Raw genomic sequence first — 21,720 nt, 5'->3', positions numbered from 1 at the left:
AATTGTTATAACCAACTGAACATGGTGACGAAAGGTGGGAATCTACCGTAAATGTGGATTTTACACTTTGGATTTGGGGCCATTGAGCTTACCCTGTGCTTTTCATTTTACTAATGAAAAACTGTTTCTATGAAAGTACATACACATCCCCCCCCCAAAAAAGAGAGCTTCTTTAGACTTCGTAACTTGCCTCTTTCATGAGGTTTTTGTCTTTTTCACTTTTCAAGGATTCTTCGACTGAATTCAGAACTAGCTTGTACAGCGACACTGTGTCTTGGCACTGCAAAAACCTCTGAAGGATTACGTCGATGTCTTCTGCACTTCCGGCACTGGGAAGGGGGAGGGGGGAAACAAAGGATTCATTTCACCTGAAACCAAGTATTTAAATGAATTACTACAGAAAATGACTATTTATTATGGACTTCAGTCACTGTTGTGCCCAGCTGGGAAAACATCTGCTGGTGTATGTTTCTAAATTTGGTTGGGGGGGGGATGGGAATCAAAATATCAGGCACAAAGCAAAAGCCTTCAGGTTAAAAAAAATACTATAAAGTAAGAGTTTTAAGGGTTTTTTTTAAAAAAAAGATTAAAACTACTAACACAAAAACACTTAAAGCCAGGCAGATATTTATTATATTCAAGCTGAGTCATAAGTTAAGTATAAGAAAAATAAGGATTGTTCATAAACATCTGTGCGATGAATGTTTTATGGTGTGATTCAAAAAAGCCTTGCTGCAGACACTTGTCAAGAATTACAACCGTTTCTTTGCTTGTTTTTCTTTGCAGATTTTTCTTCTCCCTCCGGACAACTCATTGTCATCCCACCACCAATCCCCTGGCTCTGAGTCTTCTTCCCTTGGGGGGTTCCCCAGCTGGTGTCTCCCCACCCCCACCCCATTCCTCTGCATCCAGCCAGTCCATGGCACAAGGTATAAACCAGGGGCTGCAATTTCCAACAAATACATCAGGTTTTTTAACAAGCCCAATTCAAACCATGGGATGTGAAGCTGGTTTGTTTAACTAACCAAAGTCGGTTTTAACCAATGATCTCTGGGTGCACATGCAACAAGCCAGGTTTTGTGGAAAGTGAAATTAGACTTTGCCCAAGTTTAATGGGAAGAGGAAGGACATCATGAATCCGCAGAAACTCCTTTGTCCTTGCGCTAAACCATGGTTTCAGTGTTACATTCTAATCGGGTCATAGTTTAAACTAGGGAGAGTTCCCTCCAGTTCATATGTCATGATAAACTATGGTTAGTTTTAAACAGGAAGTGGATGTTTCAAAACTCCGGTTTTGCAACTGCACTTAAGGAGAAAGAAGATGGGGGCAACCAAGTCTGAGTCTTGTTCCTTATAATATATTAAATTTATAATTTATTAAATTTATATTCCTCTGGGGAAAGGATCTTAAAGCCCAGGTCAGTTCATATGCAGCACTAAAACAATATTGTAGCATTATATCTGAATCAGGCCACTGTGAAATCTAGATCCCCCTAAAAACAGTAATGAAGTCCCATTGAATTTAGTGGATCTGGATTCCAAAAACACAGCTTTTACCTTTTAATCCACAGTATTTGGTTACAGAACACATGCGAAGCACTACAGTTTCTGTATTCTTTCAACATACCCAGCCATCATTCTGCCCAAGAGAGTAACATACAGGGCACTGCAAGTTGTAACAGAATGACCATGTTTCTCAAGCTTCTTCTCCTAGAGTAGGTTTGAACACAAACGTTAAGTATTCTATGAAGATCTGAAAATTCTGCACAAATACACAGGCTGAAGGAGAGCACAAGAACAGCAACACATTGTGGGTAGTATACAAAATATACTCAAGACAGTGCAATGTAAATTATATGCCTTCTTATTTTTAAAAAACAATGTAAACACATTACTGTATCAATTGCCATCATTCTAGATGACGATCTTTTTTGCAGTACGGAAAAGATAAAAAAAACAGGACAAACTAGAGTGTAGCTTGCTGAGCTTATTTATGTTATATTGTCTACAAACTGTCACACTCATAGAAATGTTTACTCACAGGAAACTCATTCCGCAATCTTTTTTTTTTTTACCGTTTTAATTTGAAGAATGCAGTGATTCAATTCAGACATCGCGTCAAACCATTGTTTACACTAATAGTTTAGAACCCAAACCATGTTTTTTCAAGCCATACCAGCAAACCATGCTTCACAGTGACTTGCTTACTATTTTCTCCATCTGCTAAATACCCTGATTTCTAAAGTACCGTGGCCTCTTGAGGTACAACAATTACTATAACTAGGTTTTTGTCAAAATTACTCTGGCTATAGTGTGCAAAAACCACTTTAAACTAGTTTCTAGTTTGCTGCCTGATCACAAACCATGATCTGCCAATTCGGACGTACCAGACCATAGTTTAGCTGCCTTTCATTTGATGAGATATTTGGGTTGAACTAATGACGGCTTAAGTGATAGTAAGGTGAAAAATGTTGCTAACTCTTTTTGGCAAATAGATATGTAGATGATCAGAATTCTCTCTCCTTGTTCATTTATCTAACACTACAAAAGCCAAAGCTTTGCAGAGTGGGGGCTGGTGTGGTCCAGTGGTTACACTGTTGGACCTGGGAGACCAAGGTTCAAATAGCCACTGGGTGACCTTAGACTAGTCAAGCTCAGTGTAGTCAACCCCACATGGTTATTAAGAAGACAAAACGGGTGGGATCCTTGCAGAAAAGGTAGGAAAGAAATGCAAGCACACAATTATATGCAGATAACCAAATAATTCCAAAGGGATTTTATGCATGATGGATCGAGCCCTTTGAGTGAAGTGCGCAGTTATTGGTTTCCCACATTTTACAGCATTTTGCTTCATTTTAACAAATAATTTAGTTACCCAGGTGGAGCTTTAGGAGTTTTCTTCTTGAGTCAAGGACTCTCACTATGACGGCAGATAATGTCTCCCAGGCTAAAGCATTCGCACATATATAAAGAACCAATACCTGTTCTTTTGTCAGCTTCAGGTCCGCATAGCTGCATTCTTCATTAATGAGAGATTTCACATCCTTTGCATTCAGTGGATCGAGATGAAGGGTTGGCCACAACCTTTCAGTGAGAGAGTGGGAAATCACTTCCTTAGCTGGCAATGCAGCATTTGTAAAGAACAGATTCAAATACTAGAACAGTATTTTAAAAAATAAAAATAAAAAATCTAATGCACAATTTGAAGCCTTTACTATTGAGCTTTGGGTGATAATATAGTTTTGATCTATGCAGTCTGACTATACCAAAGTACTGCAAGTAGATGCACTCCTCACCCAAGATTAGTGCACAGGAGATAAAAACTTTTTTTTTGAGATAATGGTTGTATTTCAAAGCCATAAATACGGAGGAGGCTTACCATTCTCTTCTAAGAGAGAACACTTAGAAGTGAAGTTACAGGGAACCAGGCAGAGGGCCTTCTCGGTAGTGGCACCCACCCTATGGAACATCCTCCCCTCAGATGTCAATGAGATAAACAACTACTGTACTTTTAGAAGACATCTGAAGGCAGCCCTGTACAGGGATGTTTTCAATGTTTGAGGTTTTTTTGTGTTTAAATATGTTGTTGGACAGTGTTCTCGAAGCTACCAACATGAGTCTGACCAAACTGCGGGAGGCAGTGGAAGACAGGAGTGCCTGGCGTGCTATGGTCCATGGGGTCACGAAGAGTCGGACACGACTAAACGACTAAACAACAACAACATGTTGGGAATCGCCCAGAGTGGCTGGGGCAACCCAGTCGGATGGGAGGCATATACTGTAATAATAAAACCTTCACCATCACCATCAAAAGAAAAGCAGTCAGGTTTCTTCCTGCTTCTAGTATTGCTCTATTGCTGGAAAAATTGAGACATGGAAATGTCCAGATTAATTCTATACACACTTTCCTAAAAGTAAGGCACACTGAACACAAAAAATAAAATTTAGCTTTCCAGTTCCTGGGTCTATCAATGATTCATAATTCAGGCTTGGGTGCATAGGGGTTCCTGTTTGAATGCAGTTCTATGTGGAGACGACATTGCATATCAAAAGCTTTAAGGCAAGGATGAATCACAACCTAGCCTTCTCCCCCATGAGACAGCTTTAAAATGCATGGCATTTTTTTATATGAGAGCAAGTGCACTCTGCACTCTGAAGTGCCAGAGTCCCAGGATCACATGCCTTTTCTGAATCATCTCCTAGGTCTCTTTCAGGTCAGTTCATCCCTCCCTCCCCCAGCAGGAAAATGCAACGTGGCTCCCCCTACATCTCTCTCTTGCCCCATTCCTTATATTGGGAAAGGGTGTCATGCTGCAAGCGTCGTTTGAGCATCAAGTTTGTGACTGAAGAGGCCTCTTGCAGAATACCATTTGTTGATGACTTAAAGGCACCTCCTGACTCCTGCCAACTAAACAGTTTAAACAGATTGCTTTTGAGCATCTCCAGAAGAAACTTACCTCCATGCTGGGGGACAAGTTTCAACATTCACAGACACTACAACCCTCACATTCACTGGCAGGGGGTCAATCAGCCATTTCATATGCTTTTCAGCTTGCTGAGAAACAAAGAGTTGAATTCAAACTCATAAACATGCTGAATAGAACACAGATTTCACCCCACCGCAGGACAACTGTTACACCCCTGATTTTTCCCTTTCAGCAGCCCCCATAAGTCACAAGTGCATGGATTTCCTATAGCCTCCCACAGGAGGAAAATTGTGCAGTGCTAGATTTATGTATAAGCTAAACAAGCTATAGCTTAGGGCCCCACTCTCTTGGGAGGGGGGCCCAAAAAATTAAAGGGGAAAAACTGGATGTACATTTCCAAAATATAAGATAAAAAACAAATAAAATAAAACCTACATACAGCAACAGTGTTTTGTGTTGTGTAGGCTCCTATGATGTAAGTAATGTAAGTAAGCCTGCTAGCCTGCTCCCTAAAATATCACTGGTTTCCTCATTTCTGTATATAGGGTGCCTACATTCTGCATGTGCAAATGGCTTTAGCTACCTATTAGGTCCATAAATTACCATATAGCATATATTCAACACAAAAATCAGCGACAATTTGTTGTTGACAAAGGACAGCTGGACATAAAAAGGGCCCCATTACCGTCAGTAGCTTAGGGCCCTGAAATGGGGCACATGTTTTCACTTTCCAAGTTTATGTATCTGTGGCCGCTGGGATTGCAGTAAACATCTATAAGCGGATTCCCCCCACCCCCTTCTACATAATGTGTTGCAAAAGTCAGTGTTGTGTTCTAGGCCCACCACTCCCAAACTTAAAAAAACCAGAACCCACTTCAATAATATTGAATAAGCATCATCCATTAGCAACGAAAAGGATGAATGGTAAAATAGCTAATGCACAATAATCAATACAATTCTAAATTCATTTTTCAGTAGTTATCAAGTCAAGTATACTGCAAATGTTACCTGGATCCGATCAATAGAGTCAATAATTATTATAATGCCACCTTGGTGGTGAGCAGAAAGTTTCTCCAGCCAACGAGGAAATTCTTCTAATAGCTTTACTGGATCGAGTGTCAAAGGTGAGACTGACCAGGAATGCTGCATAAGCTACAACAGTGTAAATGAGAGTAAAATACTGTATGCTTTACCTAATTGTTGATGAAGCAGAGACACACAGAAACAGCAAATTAAAGGCAATATATGACCACATGCTATTTCTTGCATTTTCCTTGTAAAGAGGACCGAAAAGTGGATTAAAATAGCCTTCTGTTTAAATCTGTTTTATTAAAAATAAGATGAGCAATTCCTTCCAGAGATACGTGAATGATGCTGCAATTAAATATAGTCTTTTATGATGTGTCAGGATTGAAGAGCATTAGGTTGGTTTTATTCTCCTTTCAGGAGAATAAATATTTCTCCTTTCAGGAGAATAAAGTATTGAGAATTATGCTATCCCTGACTGCCCAGTCCTATAGATTTGCTACAAATTGTTGCTTGCATCGTAATAGGTTGTGGTATATAGGGCTGGGCAATGTCTGCTTTTCAACATTGTGACAAATCACCAGCTAAACATTGTGATAAATCACCAGCTAAACATTGCGATATACCGATATATCACAATGTCTGAAATAAGGATGGAGCTATGTAGAGACATCGGCTGGCTTCACGGTTTTTCCTGCATCGTGATTTTTGCCAGCACCTCCTCTTGTGATTTGCTCCCTGCTGCAGGAGGGGAGAGGTGAGCTGGCAGAGTTAACAGGGGCTGCAGGAATCGAGAGAAGAAATGGCTGGCTTCGCGGTTTTCCCCACATTGTGATTTTTGCATAGCACACACATGCACAGACACATGATTGCCAGGTCAAAAATTATGAAACAGATACCACAATATGGACTTTGATCTGGTTTTGGATGATATATCGCCCAGCCCTAGTGGTATCCTATTAAAACTTCTTCCCAGTGGGGCTGAATAGCCCGTAGAATGCAGAACAGGTGGATGGGTAGAGAAGAATGTTGATTTACTGGCTCAGATTCAGGGAAAGGGATCTCTGTCGTTACAACTGCTACGACATCACTGTTCTTGTCCCAGTGGTTGACCTGGCATTTCCCAGCATATGAGGAACCACACAACATTCTGGGTGGCAGGGAGAGGGGACCAAGGACCCACGTATGAAATCAATGCCAAGCATAATGAACAATCGTCTTTTTTATTATTTTAAAAAAAGAACATTCATATCTTTAAACAACTGCTACACTTATACTTTGCAGAATGGCTTCCATATGGTTCCCTTCCCAGGCAGCTCACAAGGCCAGAGCGGCCCAGCTTCAATAGTAGACGCTGATTCACTTTGCCTTCACACTACTTTCGGGTCCCTGAAATAGGGTATTATTTTTAAAATATGAATGCATGTATCTAAATCAAGAGAGACAAACTCAGCAGCAGTGCAGTGTGCTGCCAACTGAAAAACGCCGACTGGGTTTGCCTGGAGCCTCAAACACATGAAATACCACCTGTCTCTTCTTTTTTGTCCAGATGGCTGGGAATAGCCAGGAAAACATATTACTCAGTGCATTAACTCTCAGGGTGGTTGTTGTTGTTGTTATGAACTAACTGGTATTCCTAAGATATATACTGTATATATTTCAGTGCCACAGAGATTGTTTTTGCAGTTTCATGGCATTTGAGACAAAGCAGATATTGATCACGTCCGAATATCATGCAAAGTCAATCTGTGGCTGGCTCCCAAGAAGGAAAATGCAGCCCACTTTGCTCTGCCACATGTTTTGGGGGTCAATTCAGCACTCCAGCTAAGTCAGCATTTAGCTTAGCATGTCATCCAAAACCAAGATCATGGTTAAGGCCTCTTCTCCTCAACCACAACCTGTAACCATAGACCAAATCTTGGCTACACACCATGGTTAATGAGGAGAGGCCTTAAGTGTGGTCCAAGGTTCAACAACATGCTAAGCCAAACCTTTGCTTCACTGCAATCCCGTGCTGAGCTGAAGGCCCAGGGAGGAACAAAATGGGAATGACCTCCTTGCCAGGGATCAGAATGTTCACAGTACACCATACGACGGCTTATTGTGAGATGCAAATCAGGCTACTAAATTCAATCAAATCAGAAATTCAAGGTCCATTAATACAAAATAGTTCTCGACTTCTTTAGCACACAGGCATTCAGGTCCTTAAAAAGACTTTGACGATTCTGCCCTGCCCAATATTTATTTTTTAAATACCTTTAAAGTGAGACGTCTGAGAATCAGCGCAGGCTCTGAACTGCTAGACAAAGGTTTCCCAACGAAATGATATAGGATGAGAGTATTTGGCGAATGCTTCTGTTGCAACTGAATCCTAGGGAGAAGGTGGAGAGAGAACAAGGGAGAAGATGGGTTTCTCGTGAACATACATTTTCAAAGTTGCATTATGGCATCTAAATGGTGCCGCTGATCTTTTGGAATGTTAGTTTTACTGCTTTTACTGGTTTTAATATTTTGAGACGGCTGTATTTTAATGTAAAAAAAAAAAAAAGAGCAGAGAAGGACGATCAGTATACGGGAAATATTGGGACCAGTATAGGAATGTAGGAAGCTGTATAGGAATGTGGGAAACCATTGGTCCATTTAGCCCAGTACTAGTTCCCAGGCAGGGTTCATTCCCAGCCCTGCCCCAGGTGCTGGGCCCTCAAACTCGAGACCTTCTGCATGCACAACATGTGTCCTGCCACTGGGTTTGTTGACAGCACTTACAAATGCATCGCGCTTTCAGGGGGCGTTAGCCAAATTGACCATTCTGACCATCCATGACCATTCTGGCCATGACAAACGGATGAACAGGAGCAGCCAACTGCCTGGACTTAAAGCCTGTACACCATATTATTCGGAGACAACCCACTCTGTCCGAAGGGTATTCGTGTTTATGGGGCTTGTCAGCCAAATGATTTCTCTCAACAGGCAGAGGTAGTTAATCGGTGGGTGAGGAAGGTCTGTGCCACCTCAGACCTGCTCTTCAACCATTTTGAGACCACTAAAAAGGGGCAAAAAACCTGACCCTGCAGTTATTAGGCATGTGCAGGATTTCCTTCCTCCCCTCCCCAACCCATAGAAAGGCAAAACACTTGGGAGTGGCCACAATAGAAGCAGGACAGAGAACCTGTGGCCCTCCAGATGTTGCTGGACTACCATCCCATCATCCTCAACCGTTGGCCTTGCTGGAAGGGGTTGATGGGAACTGTAGTTCAGCAACAGCCGGAAGGCAACAGGCTGTCCACCTGTTGCTTGAAAATAGTTTCTCTTGGCTTCCAAAAGGTTGAAGAGAGGACCGTGCTTTTGAACATTTGCAGAGTACCTTCTATCTACCAGGATTATTTCTATCCAAGAGCTATTTTGTGGGCTTGGGACTTCTTACTCAGCAGCATCCATGGGATTTAGGCAGGGAAATCAACACCCAGAGGACCATGGCATCCCCCATCTTTGCTATGTAACATGGGGGGGGGAGGTGTTTAAAAAAACTGAAAGGAGGAGGAGGAGACACAGCATGAACAGACCCCCCGTTCCTCTATAGGAGCTAGAGTCGAGTTTTGACTCCATTTTGCAAAAGAAGGTCCCAAAGAAATACTAACTCTGCTCTAGTCAAGGCAATTGCTCCCCCATTACGGCACCTTAGCTGTCATGCTAGGACTGGCATATCTGGTTCATCTCTGAAAGGCTGCTCTTGTCTACTTTCTCTGTTATATCCTGCAACTTTATTGGGTACAACTATGGTGGTGCTGTGGGTTAAACCACAGAGCCTAGGGCTTGCCAATCAGAAGGTCGGCGGTTTGAATCCCCGCGATGGGGTGAGCTCCTGCCAACCTAGCAGTTCAAAAGCACGTCAAAGTGCAAGTAGATAAATAGGTACCGCTACAGCTGGAAGGTATACAATGTTTCCGTGTGCTGCTCTGGTTCGCCAGAAGCGGCTTTGTCATGCTGGCCACATGACCTGGAAGCTGTACACCAGCTCCCTCGGCCAATAATGAGAGATGAGCACCGCAACCCAAGAGTCGGTCACAACTGGACCTAATGGTCAGGGGTCCCTTTACCCTTTACCTTATGAGGACGGGGGTAATATAAAAAGAAACAAGGAAAACATTTAAAAAGACTATACCATTTTGACAAAAGGAGAGATTTTCCTGAGCCTGGTCCTCCAGACACGAGAAGGGGTGGGATTGGTGCTGGGGCTGCCACCAAGTCATTCAGGCGTTCGTAATACTGCAAACAAAAACCAGGCGTTGTAACAAAGAGCTCTGGGGTTAAGTCGAGAAACAGAGTGATTCAAAAATCTAAGCATCTACTTGATCTTGAGGCTCTGTGTGATATAAGAAGAAGATATAACAGCATATTGGGTCCCCCCAAACGCTCAGTGCTAACCACATTGACTCGTAAGTCACACTGAATTTAATTGGCTTGTGTCCGCATTAGTATTATTAATGACACTGTCTTGATCACAGATTAGCTCACAAACGTAGTAGCCACATCACTCAGCAGAGGCAGAGCTGAGCTAAGCTTACTTTCTCAAATACTGGCCCCATTCATGCACCACATAGTTAATAGGTTACTATGATAAGAGGGCTCTTTTGCTCACGACTCATGCACAGAGGAAACAAATAATGACTGCTGGCTTTGTGCTTATGCCTGAACCAGGGTTCATTGTTTGTTTCCTCTATGCATGAGTGGGAGGAGCAAAATAGCTCTCCAAGGCACGATCACAGCAAACTATTAACCATCATATGCAAACCACATAAATATTTCACAAGTAGACTTGGATGTCTGGATGCTTTTGCCCCCCCCCCTTTAAAGTCAGATATTCAATTAGGTGACTCTCACCATCACTTCATTGAAAGTGTCATAGCACACGCTCTTATAACTAAAAGATTTAGTATGGTTCTTCAAAATTCTGGAGGGAAAGCTCTGCGTTTAGCCTATGCCGCTCCCAACCAAAATGCAGAATCTCCTCTTACAGCCAATATACTGTACTGAAATTCAACATACCCAGAAACAGGTGCAATCCTTCCAACATTGGTTTATGTAAAAGTGATAGAAAAGATACATCAGCAAAACTCTTAAATTCACTTAGCATGAAACAATTTCTTCCAATGTATGACTTTTTGAACTCTAGGAGCACCACTATTCCGTGAGCTAACATGAGTACATTTCCCCCTTCAAATATGCTTTCTGGAGTCTTGGAAGCCAAGCCATTATACACAATCCAGGCCCCTGCGCATGCTCCATTGCACAAGCAGCTCCCCTGTGCATGCGCTGCCTCTTGATTAAAACACAGAGGAAGCACACCTCCATGTGCAAAGGAATGTATGCACAGAGTTGGTGCCCTTCTTGCCAACCGTTTTCTGTTTAGAATTCCTGGGCCTGAAAGAAACCAGTGGATTGCAGCAACAGGGTATAATAATAATAATAATAATAATAATAATAATAATAATAATAATAATACAGTGGTGCCTCGCTAGACGAATTTAATTCGTTCCACGGGTCTTTTCTTATAACGAAAAATTCGTCTAGCGAATCCCATAGGAATGCATTGAATTTTTTTAAAAAAAATTTTGCCCATAGGAACGCATTAATTGAATTTCAATGCATTCCTATGAGAAACCACGATTCGCTAGACGAATATTTCGTAAAACGAATTCGTCTAGCGAGGCAACCCCCACTAGAAAAAACCTTTTGTTAAGCGGAAATTTCGTTAAGCAGGGCATTCGTTAAGCGAGGCACCACTGTAATAATAATAATAATAATAATAATAATAATAATACAATTTTATTTATACCCCGCCCTTCCCGGTTTAAAAACCGAGCTCAGGGCGGCTAACAGCAAATATAAAACATGAAAATGTGACTTAAAAACAGCATAAAATACAACATAAATGCAGCGTCAATGTCAATAAAATTAAAAAATTCAGGGTTCATTTTTTTTGGGGGGGAGAACCCCAGTCAGTAAACATCGCTGGCAGAATGAGCATGATTGCTGGAAAGCACTCAGAAAACTTTTGTCTGGGAGCAGCCTAGACTTAAGGTAAGTTTTTATACTTGTTACTTAAATAGTAAGGAAGCATACAGCCAGCTGGAATACGATCATTACACTTCCTCCTTGGTATAGGCACATTTGGCATTTGTCCCAAAACCAACCCAATCGTCTGCCTGAGACATATGGCCTCCTTCAGCCTGAGGACTGAGTGCCTCCGGGGATGTTTGCACATCCCACTCCTCTTGCAAGAGTGGCAGCCCTGCTGCAAGTGAAGGAAAACAGACACAAACACTTATGTGTGCCTTAAAATAGGGCACAAACTTACTTTCTCAAATCCTAGCTCTGAAGTTGAACTGGATGCCTGCTGGAATGCCTCCATCTGTTCCTGTTCATCGTGCGCATCCCACAGCACGTCTCCAAAAATTTCCTCTTCGGGAATGGAAGGCTCGGCACTGTCTGTTGCACCCTTCCTTTCCAGCTGTGTAATTTCACAGCCCAGTATATCCTATGTTAGCAGAAAAGCAAATCCTATGAAGAAGAAGTGAGTGACTCTTGCCCACGAAGTGGTCAGTGCCATCCATTATTGTGAGTGAGTTTGGAAGGGGGGGTGGGAATGCTCAGCTATATATTCCTCAGGGACGCGGGTGGCACTGTGGTCTAAACCACAGAGCCTAGGGCTTGCCAATCGGAAGGTTGGTGGTTTGAATCCCCACGACAGGGTGAGCTCCCATTGCTCTGTCCCAGCTCCTGCCAACCTAGCAGTTCAGAAGCATGCCAGTGCAAGTAGATGAATAGGTACTACTGTGATGGGAAGGTAAATGGTGTTTCCGTGCACTGCTCTGGTTTCTGTCACGGTATTTCGTTGTGCCAGAATCAGTTTAAGTGACGCTGGCCACATGACTCAGAAAGCTGTCTGTGGACAAATGGTGGCTCCCTCGGCCTGAAAGAGAGATAAGCACCACAATCCCATAGTGGCCTTTGACTAGACTTAACCATCCAGGGGTGCTTTACCTTTCTTTCTTTTTTTACGATTTCAGGGTAGTTACGGAATCAAATCATGATTTCAGATCTTTGCTAGTTCTCACCAACCATAGTTCAAGCAACCCACAGCTTCCCAAAGTTTGGATATTACTGAAACCTGCAATTAGTTGGTTTCCCCCTCTGGCTTTAAATAAGATGCTTTTAAATACGCTTTAGATATGCATATAATAATACAATGTGTGAAGCAACCCCAATTTATGGAAACGAAAGTCAAGAACCCCATGTCGATTTACTCCTTTTTTAAAAATAAAAAATATCACAGCATTTATATGCCGCTTTCCCACCAGCCAACTGGCTTTTGGGGGAAATACCTGTTTTATGGTCTTTTCCACATAATTATAGACTTCACGGGCTCCTTCCTCTTCTCCTCCCATATGGCTGATGATCTGGGGTAGGAGGAGAGAGAAATGATTCTGAAAAGACTACATCTCCAGACAGAAGTAGGTTATTTTTACAGGCCTTGGGCATCTTATTCAGCAAATATTTGCACACTTAAAAAAAGAAAGAAAAAAAGAAAGCCAGTTCAGCATACTACTCTCCTAGGCAACAATAATTAAATCTCCTGATTCCATAGGAAGCCTAGATGAGCTACTGTTTTCCTTTTAAAAATTGCTTCGTTACAAACATACACAAACTTATTTACATTTTAAAATTAAATTTAGCAAAAAGAATTAAATGGGGCTGCTGCTTTTCAAAGGGTGTGGATCATCCGGCCAAGCTGCATATTTGGATGAAGGGCTGTATTTAAAATTTGCACCACTATGGAATAACCAGGCATGTGGGTGGCACTGTGGGTTAAACCACAGAGCCTAGGATCCCCAGAATGGGGTGAGCTCCCGTCACTCGGTCCCAGCTCCTGCCAACCTAGCAGTTCAAAAGCACGTCAAAGTACAAGTAGATAAATAGGTACCGCTCCGGCAGGAAGGTAAACAGGAGCTGTACGCCAGCTCCCTCGGCCAGTAAAGCGAGATGAGCGCCACAACCCCAGAGTCGTCCGCGACTGGACCTAGCGGTCAGGGGTCCCTTTACCTTTACCTTTTATGGAATAACCACCCAACAGCCATTTCAAACTCAGTAATTACAAAGGGAAGGAATGACAGAAGACAAAATGAATTGCTAGTATTGCAAAGGGAAGAGAAATTCGAAGTATCTTCATTCTTTTAATGAAATTAATTTTAAAGACAGAACATTTTTTTCATAACTGCACTACATAAACACAAGCACATTTTGAAGGCCCAAAAAAATAAAATAAAAAATATTCCTCATTAGGGCTCAGGGTGAAAAAGATTACTACCACAGCAATCTTAGAAGCAATATCTCTTTTTGGAAACCTCAACCTTTTATCTACTAGATATTAAAGACAGAAATAACTCTTGTAGCATGACAACAGTACACAGCTATCTGGGAAGCAAAATTGATTTGGGATTGCACGATCAGGTAGTATCCAATTGCCTGAATGTGGGCTATTCCATTATCTTCCTGTGTATGCACTATCCTTAAAAAAAATTTTTTTAAGGCGTCATATACAACTTATGTTAACATCAGCTTCTACATAATAAGAAAACTGATAAACGTACCAACCTTCAGCACACTCTCATTACCTTTGTCTTGTTCACATAACGAACTTGCTCAACTAATCGCTGCACAGAATCTGAACTGACTTGTCCATCTTCCAGTCGGTGGCAAATAAGCCGGGGCTTCCCTTCAGGGTTTTTCAAGAAGGCTTCTTCGCACTCATCCAGCAGGCAGCTAGATTTAAAAACCAGCATTTTTGTGCTAGATACTATTCTGCTGTAGCACACAGTTTTCATCAACATCAGCCCCAAGGGTGCATTTTTTTCTACAAAAGGCTCCAGTCAAAAAGGGACAAGCCTTTTTTATCACAAAAGAAGCAACATGCCTTTAAAAAACTGAGGGCAAAACGTCCTGAGATTCAGAGTTGTAAAGAAACAAACATAAATAAATAAAACCAAGTGGGTCTGTTAAGGAAAACTACCCTTAGGCTGCAATCCTATAAACCCTATTAAACACAGTAAGTAGGCATTAGATATTGTGCTCTTAGAATTCTTCCTAAGAAGAATGCTGGTGTATACATTTGATTAAAGTAAGCGCACTTCAGAGTATGTTAGAAAACCTGAGGTGCTGAGACAAGCTGAGTTTTTAAACCTGGTTTAAGGCAGGTTCTGTATTCAAGTATTTAAAAACAAAACTGATTGAAAATATATTCCATATACCCAGGAACATCTTAGTGACATACCGGTAGTCTTCTTTTACTGATGTACCGTACTTGCCTGTTTCTGCTTAACAGTCTCCTAAGCTGCTAGCTCACCTTGGCAAATTTAGATGCAGGAACAAAATGGCTAAAGAGCTTTTCTCAATTTCCCATTTTCTCACAGCCTGGAAAGCACTTTCAGTTTCTACCGGAAAATGGACAGCTTGGAAGAAGTATTCCATTGTTTCACAATATTTCCGAAGTTTGGGAGAGTATTTCTGAAAGTCGAGAGGAAAATGTGGTTTTTGTTATGGGTGCTAAATTGCCATCACAAAAAACAAGATTGAGCAAGCTAAACCATTGTTTCACTGGGATCTTAATCAGGGTTAACACAAGAAACTCTGGCTAGCAGTAATCACTGTTAACCATTGTCTACTCTCAGCCACAGTCATTCATAAATGATTACTAGTAGTGGGTTATAAGCCTGAGAGTCATTTGATATGCACCTTCCTTCCTAATTCAATTTGTTTTCTCTCCCGTTAGCTACAAGATGCTCTGGATAATGCCAAGGACATGCCAAGAGACAGTCCCATTCTCTTGATTCTCAGATTTATTTACTTACAATAATTTATAACTCGCTTTTCTATACAAGGATACTCAAACTGGTTCACACAACCGAGCAAAGATAGCACTGAAAGATCAAAACAATATATTATACAAGCACAAGAATAATATCCAAGATCACAACACGATTTCACGCACAGTTGAAAACAGAAGAGTTTCAAATCAGCTGACGGAAGACCCAAAAGCTCACTGGTACAGCCGTATTTTCATTGCTCCACAAAACATGGGTAGCAATGGTGTTGGACAGACCTCTGTTGGGAGACTGTTCCACAGCACTGGTACCCACCCTGTGCACCTCCAGTGGTCGCAGAATCCACATTTCAGCATTGATTTTAGTGTTCAGGTAGGTTCAAATTGAAGGCAGCAGTTCTGGTCTGGAGGGGTTTGAACTTCCCTTTCTCGAAAAGGTTTGCAAAAGCCCAGGGGCATTTCAAGTTAAGCATACCTATAATAAAACACTTCTGCATTTGCTGTACTTCATACTGAGATTTTGTTGGCAGATAGGTAAATAAATGACAGCGTGGACTACAACCAGGTGGGTGGAAGTTATATTCTGATCAAACCAAAATTCAAAATAAACTTGCTGTGTCACACAGCCAGAATACACTCTTTGCACTGAAGTGATTCATTGTGTCACACACCAGGTCACCAAGGCGTCATAAATTCAGAAAATTCCACTCCATGTGACAGAAAAAAGCCACATTCTTTATGAGCCAAGTAATATAATTAAGGCTCATACTGTCTACTCTGGTGGGGAGCAGTTCTCTATACCTTGAGGCAGAAAACCCAGCTCAGCAATATTACTCAAAATTACTTTTAAACTGGAAAATGCCAAGCAGAAACCTAGAAATCTTATAAATACAAAACACAGGCTCTACTAACTGGGCAATGTTCCCTGTTTTGAAAACAGTGAAATCAGGATACGGTTTACTGTCTGTGTGAAGAAGATTGCAAATTGTTGTGACAACAGAAGGCAGGACAATGCAGAAAAGTGTTAAAAATCACTAGTATACCCTGCACTCATTTTTCTCACCTGTATGAAGATGTCTACTTCTTGCTGAGTCTCTTCTGTACTGATAAGATACACCCTTACTGTATTGCTCCACAAAGAGTGGGAAAACAAGGGAGTGACCTGCAATAAACTGGCAACAGCTGCATCCCAGTCATCTGCAAATGTAAGAAAAGACAACACACAAAAGCACACTGTTAGCCAATTCAAAACCACCAATCAGCTCAATGCAACCCACCCAGTCAATCCCTCCCAGCTAGCTCTTCCAACAGCCGCAGGGGACAGTATGCAGTTGGCCTTAAGGGCCACAAAATGTTGCTCATTCATCAATATTTCTTTAAACTGAATGTCACGTTTCGAAGCAGTACGTGTGCTAAGAAAAGAAGTCCCTTTGGGTGGCTTCACACACACAGAGAGAGAGAGAGAGATGAATTGTTCTGTAGCTCGACTCCGCATTTCAGCCAAAGTTTGTCTTGAAGTGATACAACACTGCAAGATTTGGTCCCCGATCTTTTAAAATTTTAATTACTCTTGCTTCAGAGAGAACCAACCCCTTACCTCTGTTGACATTTGCAAATGGCCCTTCCACATCTATGGAGCTATGTGCAAACTCAGGGCCTCGGAAGGACTGCTGAAGCTGTATCATGCTGCCCATGGAAGGCTCGCTTCCCAAAGCTCCACCAGTCCAATACTCCGTCTGAGCTCCAGTGGCTTAAAAATGAAACAAGCATTTACTGGTGGATACCTATTGTTTACATAGACTGGTCATCAATTGCCTAGTCATTTAGGCGACATGCAACAATTTAATCAGCATAACATAAATCAAATGATGAATTATCAAATTAGGTAACGTACGACAACAGCTTAAAATGCAATCAGATTATTATCATTGTATAACCCAGGCTAGCTTCTGGTGTTGATCTAATATCTTGGATGATTGCCCATTAAGGGAAACAAAGGAAAGGCACTCTGTGTGAGATGGCAAATAGTTAGAGGGGCAAAGCCTAAGTTTAGGAGTTGAGTTGCAGTGATGTGAATTAAATCAGCAAGCTGGAGTGTCAGAACAGTATTTGAGAGCAATGTTTGATTTCTGTTTGAATCCAAGAGTGCAGCTGTAGGAAAATCAAGACCCATTTGGGGTGTTAATGCTGCGACCCCCCCCCCCCCATCGTAGGCTTCGGTTGTATGTATGTGTAGATAAAACTTTATATCTTATCTGTGTCCAGGGCAGCTGTGTATCAGCTCCATCTGGTACGCAGGCTGAGACCCTACCTGCCCGCAGACTGTCTCACCAGAGTGGTGCATGCTCTAGTTATCTCCTGCTTGGACTACTGCAATGCGCTCTACGTGGGGCTACCTTTGAAGGTGACCCGGAAACTGCAATTAATCCAGAATGCGGCAGCTAGGCTGGTGACTGGGAGTGGCCGCCAAGACCAAATAACACCAGTCCTAAGAGACCTACATTGGCTCCCAGTATGTTTCCGAGCACAATTCAAAGTGTTGGTGCTGACCTTTAAAGCCCTAAATGGCATCGGTCCTGTATACCTGAAGGAGCGTCTCCACCCCCATCGTTCAGCCCGGACACTGAGATCCAGCGCCGAGGGCGTTCTGGCGGTTCCCTCACTGCGAGAAGCAAAGCTTACAGGGAACCAGGCAGAGGGCCTTTTCGGTAGTGGCGCCTGCCCTGTGGAACGCCCTCCCATCGGAGGTCAAGGAGATAAACAACTACCTGACATTTAGAAAACACCTAAAGGCAGCACTGTTTAGGGAAGTTTTTAATCTGTGATATTTTAATGTATTTTGGTATTTGTTGGAAGCCGCCCAGAGTGGTGGTGGAAACCCAGCCAGATGGGCGGGGTATAAATAATAAATAATAATAATAATAATAATAATAATAATAATAATAATAATAAAGACACTGCGGTCTCTGCTGTGCCTCATTTCCAAAAGGAAACATGAACACTGGGGAAGCGCCATGGAAGACCCATGGAATCTTGCACCGCTAGGAGTTTGGGGTGGGGTGCGACATTACATTTGGGGGGCCGGCCAAACAGCATCTTTTGGCAGTGGTACACGTGAGGATCACCGTACAGCGATACTACAATTTGAAATGGCTTGTGTGATGAGTTTGTGGGTGGGCAGTAATTTAGCAGATTATCATTGTTTAAAAGTTAATATTATGTAGTAGTTCTTTTAATCCACCAGGAATAGAAGCCAATAGCTTTTTCTCTATCTTATCATTATGCTACACATTTATATACATTCACACACACACACACACACACACACACACACGACTGGCAAAAGCAGCAGGATAAAATTCTTACCGGTAACCTCAGTGCAGCTGTCATCTGAATCCGACTCCTCAGGATCAAACACTTGGATGCCTTGAGCCTGCAGCCTCTGCAGTTTTGCCTCCAGATCCCGCTTAGCCCTCAGTAAATCCTGAATTTCATTTTCCTTGGTTTCTCTAAAAATCTATATATATATAAAAGCAAAGTTAACTATATGAACCTACCGACCAGCCAGAATTTACAGCTGTTATAAAACACCATTTAATAGTATGTGAGAGTCCTTTCATGCTGGCATGAAATTAATACCCACTGGGACACTCCAATGTACAAGCGACAGGACCCTCAGCCCACCCCCCACCCCCATGCAATGTGAAAGACAGAAGGAAAATAAGTAGACACAAATGGGAACTGCAACAAAATCTTGCAGTGTGGAGTGGCCCTGTTTAGGGCTCCGCCCACTTTTCCTTCTTCAAAATGCTCCATTTGATTCCATCCTCTAGTTTTGTTTTCTCCCACTAACAGAAACTCAGCATACATGTTTGGTGCTCACTGAGTTGAAGGGAGGTCCCCCCCCCTTGCATATTCCCCAAGCATATTGATACCTTCTTTTTGTTTCTCAGCGGCAGTCCTGGTTTCACTCAGCACCTGAATTGGCTGTTAGAAGAAGCAATTTACCTTGAACTGCCTCTTGACTTTGTCCCGGTCATGTTCGAATGTAGCTGCTCTCTCCATGGCTTGATATTTGGCCTCTAGAGCACTTTCTTTCTCCCGGAGAATCTTTTGATAGGTTTTCTGAAGTGCCTAAAAAAAGACCAGTGTTTATATATATATATATATATATATATATATATATATATATATATATATATATTCTTCCTAGGATGAAAAATTACAGCTAAGCAATGGTTTTGACTGTTAACGTTTAAGTGTTAGAATAGAAAAATTGGCAGCTTGCAAGCTGCTGCTCTCCAGTTCCAAAGTGGTGGCGGTGTTGTTTTATTACGTTTGGTCTTGTAAACCTATGCCTCTTTTTGCCAGCCCGTGGTGGCTGCCCCAACCTTTCCAGTTACCTGCAGCTCTGCCCGAAGCCGCTTGTTCTCCTTATCCAGCTTGTTCTCCTTTTTCATCATAGAGGCCACCTCGTTGTTCTTGCTGATGCGGAAGATCTCGTATTCCTTTTTCAGGCGCTCGTACTCTGCCATGCATTCCAACTCCTGTACGGACGCTGTGGACTTGAAGCTGGCTCCGATGAGGCCTCCAGGCCGCGACGTCCCTACACGGCGGAAGGAGCTGCGCAGCAGGCGGGCTTTGGGCTTCACCTCCACGGGGATCTCGCAAGCTTCACCACCACCTCCCTCATACGTGTCTTCAATCACCTCCCCAACTGTGCCGATTGGGTTCACCAACGATGAAGCAGTCCCCATAGCTCCTTCCTCAACCCTGTATCTTCTTGATGGAAGTAACTGCCTTACTCAAAGGCCACACCAGGATGCCAGGCATTCACCCAACCTCCGTATTTATGCCAAGACCCGCAACTGCAGCTTTAAAGCTCTGTGCCAGCCCTATAGCTACAGACTGACCTCCCTTCTCCCATCCCAGTTAGCCAAGAACTGTTCCAAGATTGTCCGGCTGCTTCAGCAAGCCAGCTCTTTAGGTTCGCAACATGGCCAGGGTTTTTTAAAGTACAGTCTTCGGGGCTCTGCATCTTCTAGATATTCAACAGGGAAATATTTTTTTAATTTTTAAATCAGCACGTAGATGATGACAACCCTACTCCCCTTGCAAGAGTGATTGTATTATGTTTTTCGTAAAACCAAGCACTGGATTATTCTCATTCTTATAGACCTCCTGGTCTATTCTTACACCACCTAGCCAAGACTGTAGCCACATAGTAAAGATTGTGAGAGTCTAGTAGCCATCACTACTACCACGCCTGACTTCTGAATCTACCCATCCAGCTAACAATCCCTGACTCACCGATTAATGTCTCCTGAAATGGTCTGGGTGAGACTTCCTTTCGGTCCACTTTCATCCCCGGAGGCACCGGCTGACAGAACAGCAGTGCAACCCTTAGACACACTTACCTGAGGGCAAGTTCATGTGAACTCAATGGGGCTCCCTGCTGAACAGACACGCATATAGGATTTGCAGCGCAAAGTCCGCCCTGTCCCGCGCTCCTCCTAATAATGCACGCTTACTAGGGGGCGAGTCCCGTCGACTCGCAAGTAAACACGCGCGCAGGGCCGGGCTGCGTTCTGACGTGACGTTCCTAAAAGGCTGAAACCCTCCTACCACCCCAGGGATGACCCAAGACTTCCCAGTCCAGTCAATATCTCCACCCCTCTTGCCAAAAGGGCCTTCGCCTCCCTTGGTAAACTAAAACAAAAGTAGCGGGGAGAAACGTGAGCCACAGGTTTGGCGCCCCCCGCCCCGGCCAGTGAAGTCAGAAGGGCGGGGGAAAGAAGAAGCCTTGCAGGAAGGCAGAAGTCGCCAAAAGTTTCCCAGAGCGCCCGACGAAGAAGGCAGGAGGGGCCAGGCGCTTGACCGCCTTCCTCTGACTGACTGACTTTTTGCAGCTCCCTCGCTGCTTCCCGCAGCAACGGAGGGGGAGAAAGGAAGGAGGGAAGGGGAAAGAGGGAGAGGGAGGAGGAGGCAGTGACGTGGCTGCTTCTCCCTCCCTCCCTCCTGCCTCGGGCAGCGGACGGAGGCGCAGTTGAGGGAAGAAGGCTCAGCGCCCGGTGTCTGCGCTCGCGACTTTGCATCGCGCGGCTACTTCTTCTCTCTCTCCCAACTTTCGCAGCTCAGACCCATCCGGAGGGTTTGCAGCTGGTCAACGGCCTCAGTGTGCTTGAATCACAGAGCCGCAGAGTTGTTGGATGGGAGCCCCAAGGGTCATCTAGTCCAGCCCCCGCACCCCCCTCCATGCAGGAATCTCAGCTAAAGCATCCACGACAGATGGCCATCCAAGCGCTGCTTAAGGAAACCTCCAAGGAAGGAAGAGGCCACAACCTCCCGAGGGAGACCAGGTGTCTGTCTGTGTCAAAAAATGTCTCT

The 21,720-nt window shown here is 43.2% G+C and overlaps 1 protein-coding gene across 2 annotated transcripts in view; it reads right to left on the bottom strand.

Annotated features, from left to right (window-relative positions):
• The window catches only part of NPHP3 (nephrocystin 3), a 39,481-nt gene extending 18,201 nt beyond the window's left edge, over positions 1 to 21,280 (bottom strand). For both annotated transcript variants that reach the window (XM_060280638.1, XM_060280639.1), the window contains exons 1-16: positions 19,737 to 21,280; positions 19,342 to 19,467; positions 18,700 to 18,850; positions 16,931 to 17,083; positions 16,397 to 16,530; positions 14,857 to 15,017; positions 14,129 to 14,276; positions 12,839 to 12,913; positions 11,812 to 11,991; positions 9,616 to 9,719; positions 7,710 to 7,824; positions 5,436 to 5,579; positions 4,458 to 4,555; positions 2,982 to 3,084; positions 1,628 to 1,710; positions 191 to 329 (exon numbers count right to left, since the gene is read on the bottom strand). In XM_060280638.1, coding sequence (XP_060136621.1) covers positions 191 to 329; positions 1,628 to 1,710; positions 2,982 to 3,084; positions 4,458 to 4,555; positions 5,436 to 5,579; positions 7,710 to 7,824; positions 9,616 to 9,719; positions 11,812 to 11,991; positions 12,839 to 12,913; positions 14,129 to 14,276; positions 14,857 to 15,017; positions 16,397 to 16,530; positions 16,931 to 17,083; positions 18,700 to 18,850; positions 19,342 to 19,467; positions 19,737 to 20,090 — 2,268 coding nt within the window. In that variant the 5' untranslated portion in view covers positions 20,091 to 21,280. The remainder of the gene's footprint in view (positions 1 to 190; positions 330 to 1,627; positions 1,711 to 2,981; positions 3,085 to 4,457; positions 4,556 to 5,435; positions 5,580 to 7,709; positions 7,825 to 9,615; positions 9,720 to 11,811; positions 11,992 to 12,838; positions 12,914 to 14,128; positions 14,277 to 14,856; positions 15,018 to 16,396; positions 16,531 to 16,930; positions 17,084 to 18,699; positions 18,851 to 19,341; positions 19,468 to 19,736) is intronic.
• Between the last annotated feature and the right edge of the window lie 440 nt (positions 21,281 to 21,720).

Source organism: Zootoca vivipara, chromosome 12 (genome assembly GCF_963506605.1).
Source record: "Zootoca vivipara chromosome 12, rZooViv1.1, whole genome shotgun sequence".
In the NCBI taxonomy this organism is placed as follows: domain Eukaryota; kingdom Metazoa; phylum Chordata; class Lepidosauria; order Squamata; family Lacertidae; genus Zootoca; species Zootoca vivipara.
The sequence above is the reverse complement of the archived record's forward strand: the minus strand, read 5'-3'. Positions and strand labels throughout refer to the sequence as shown.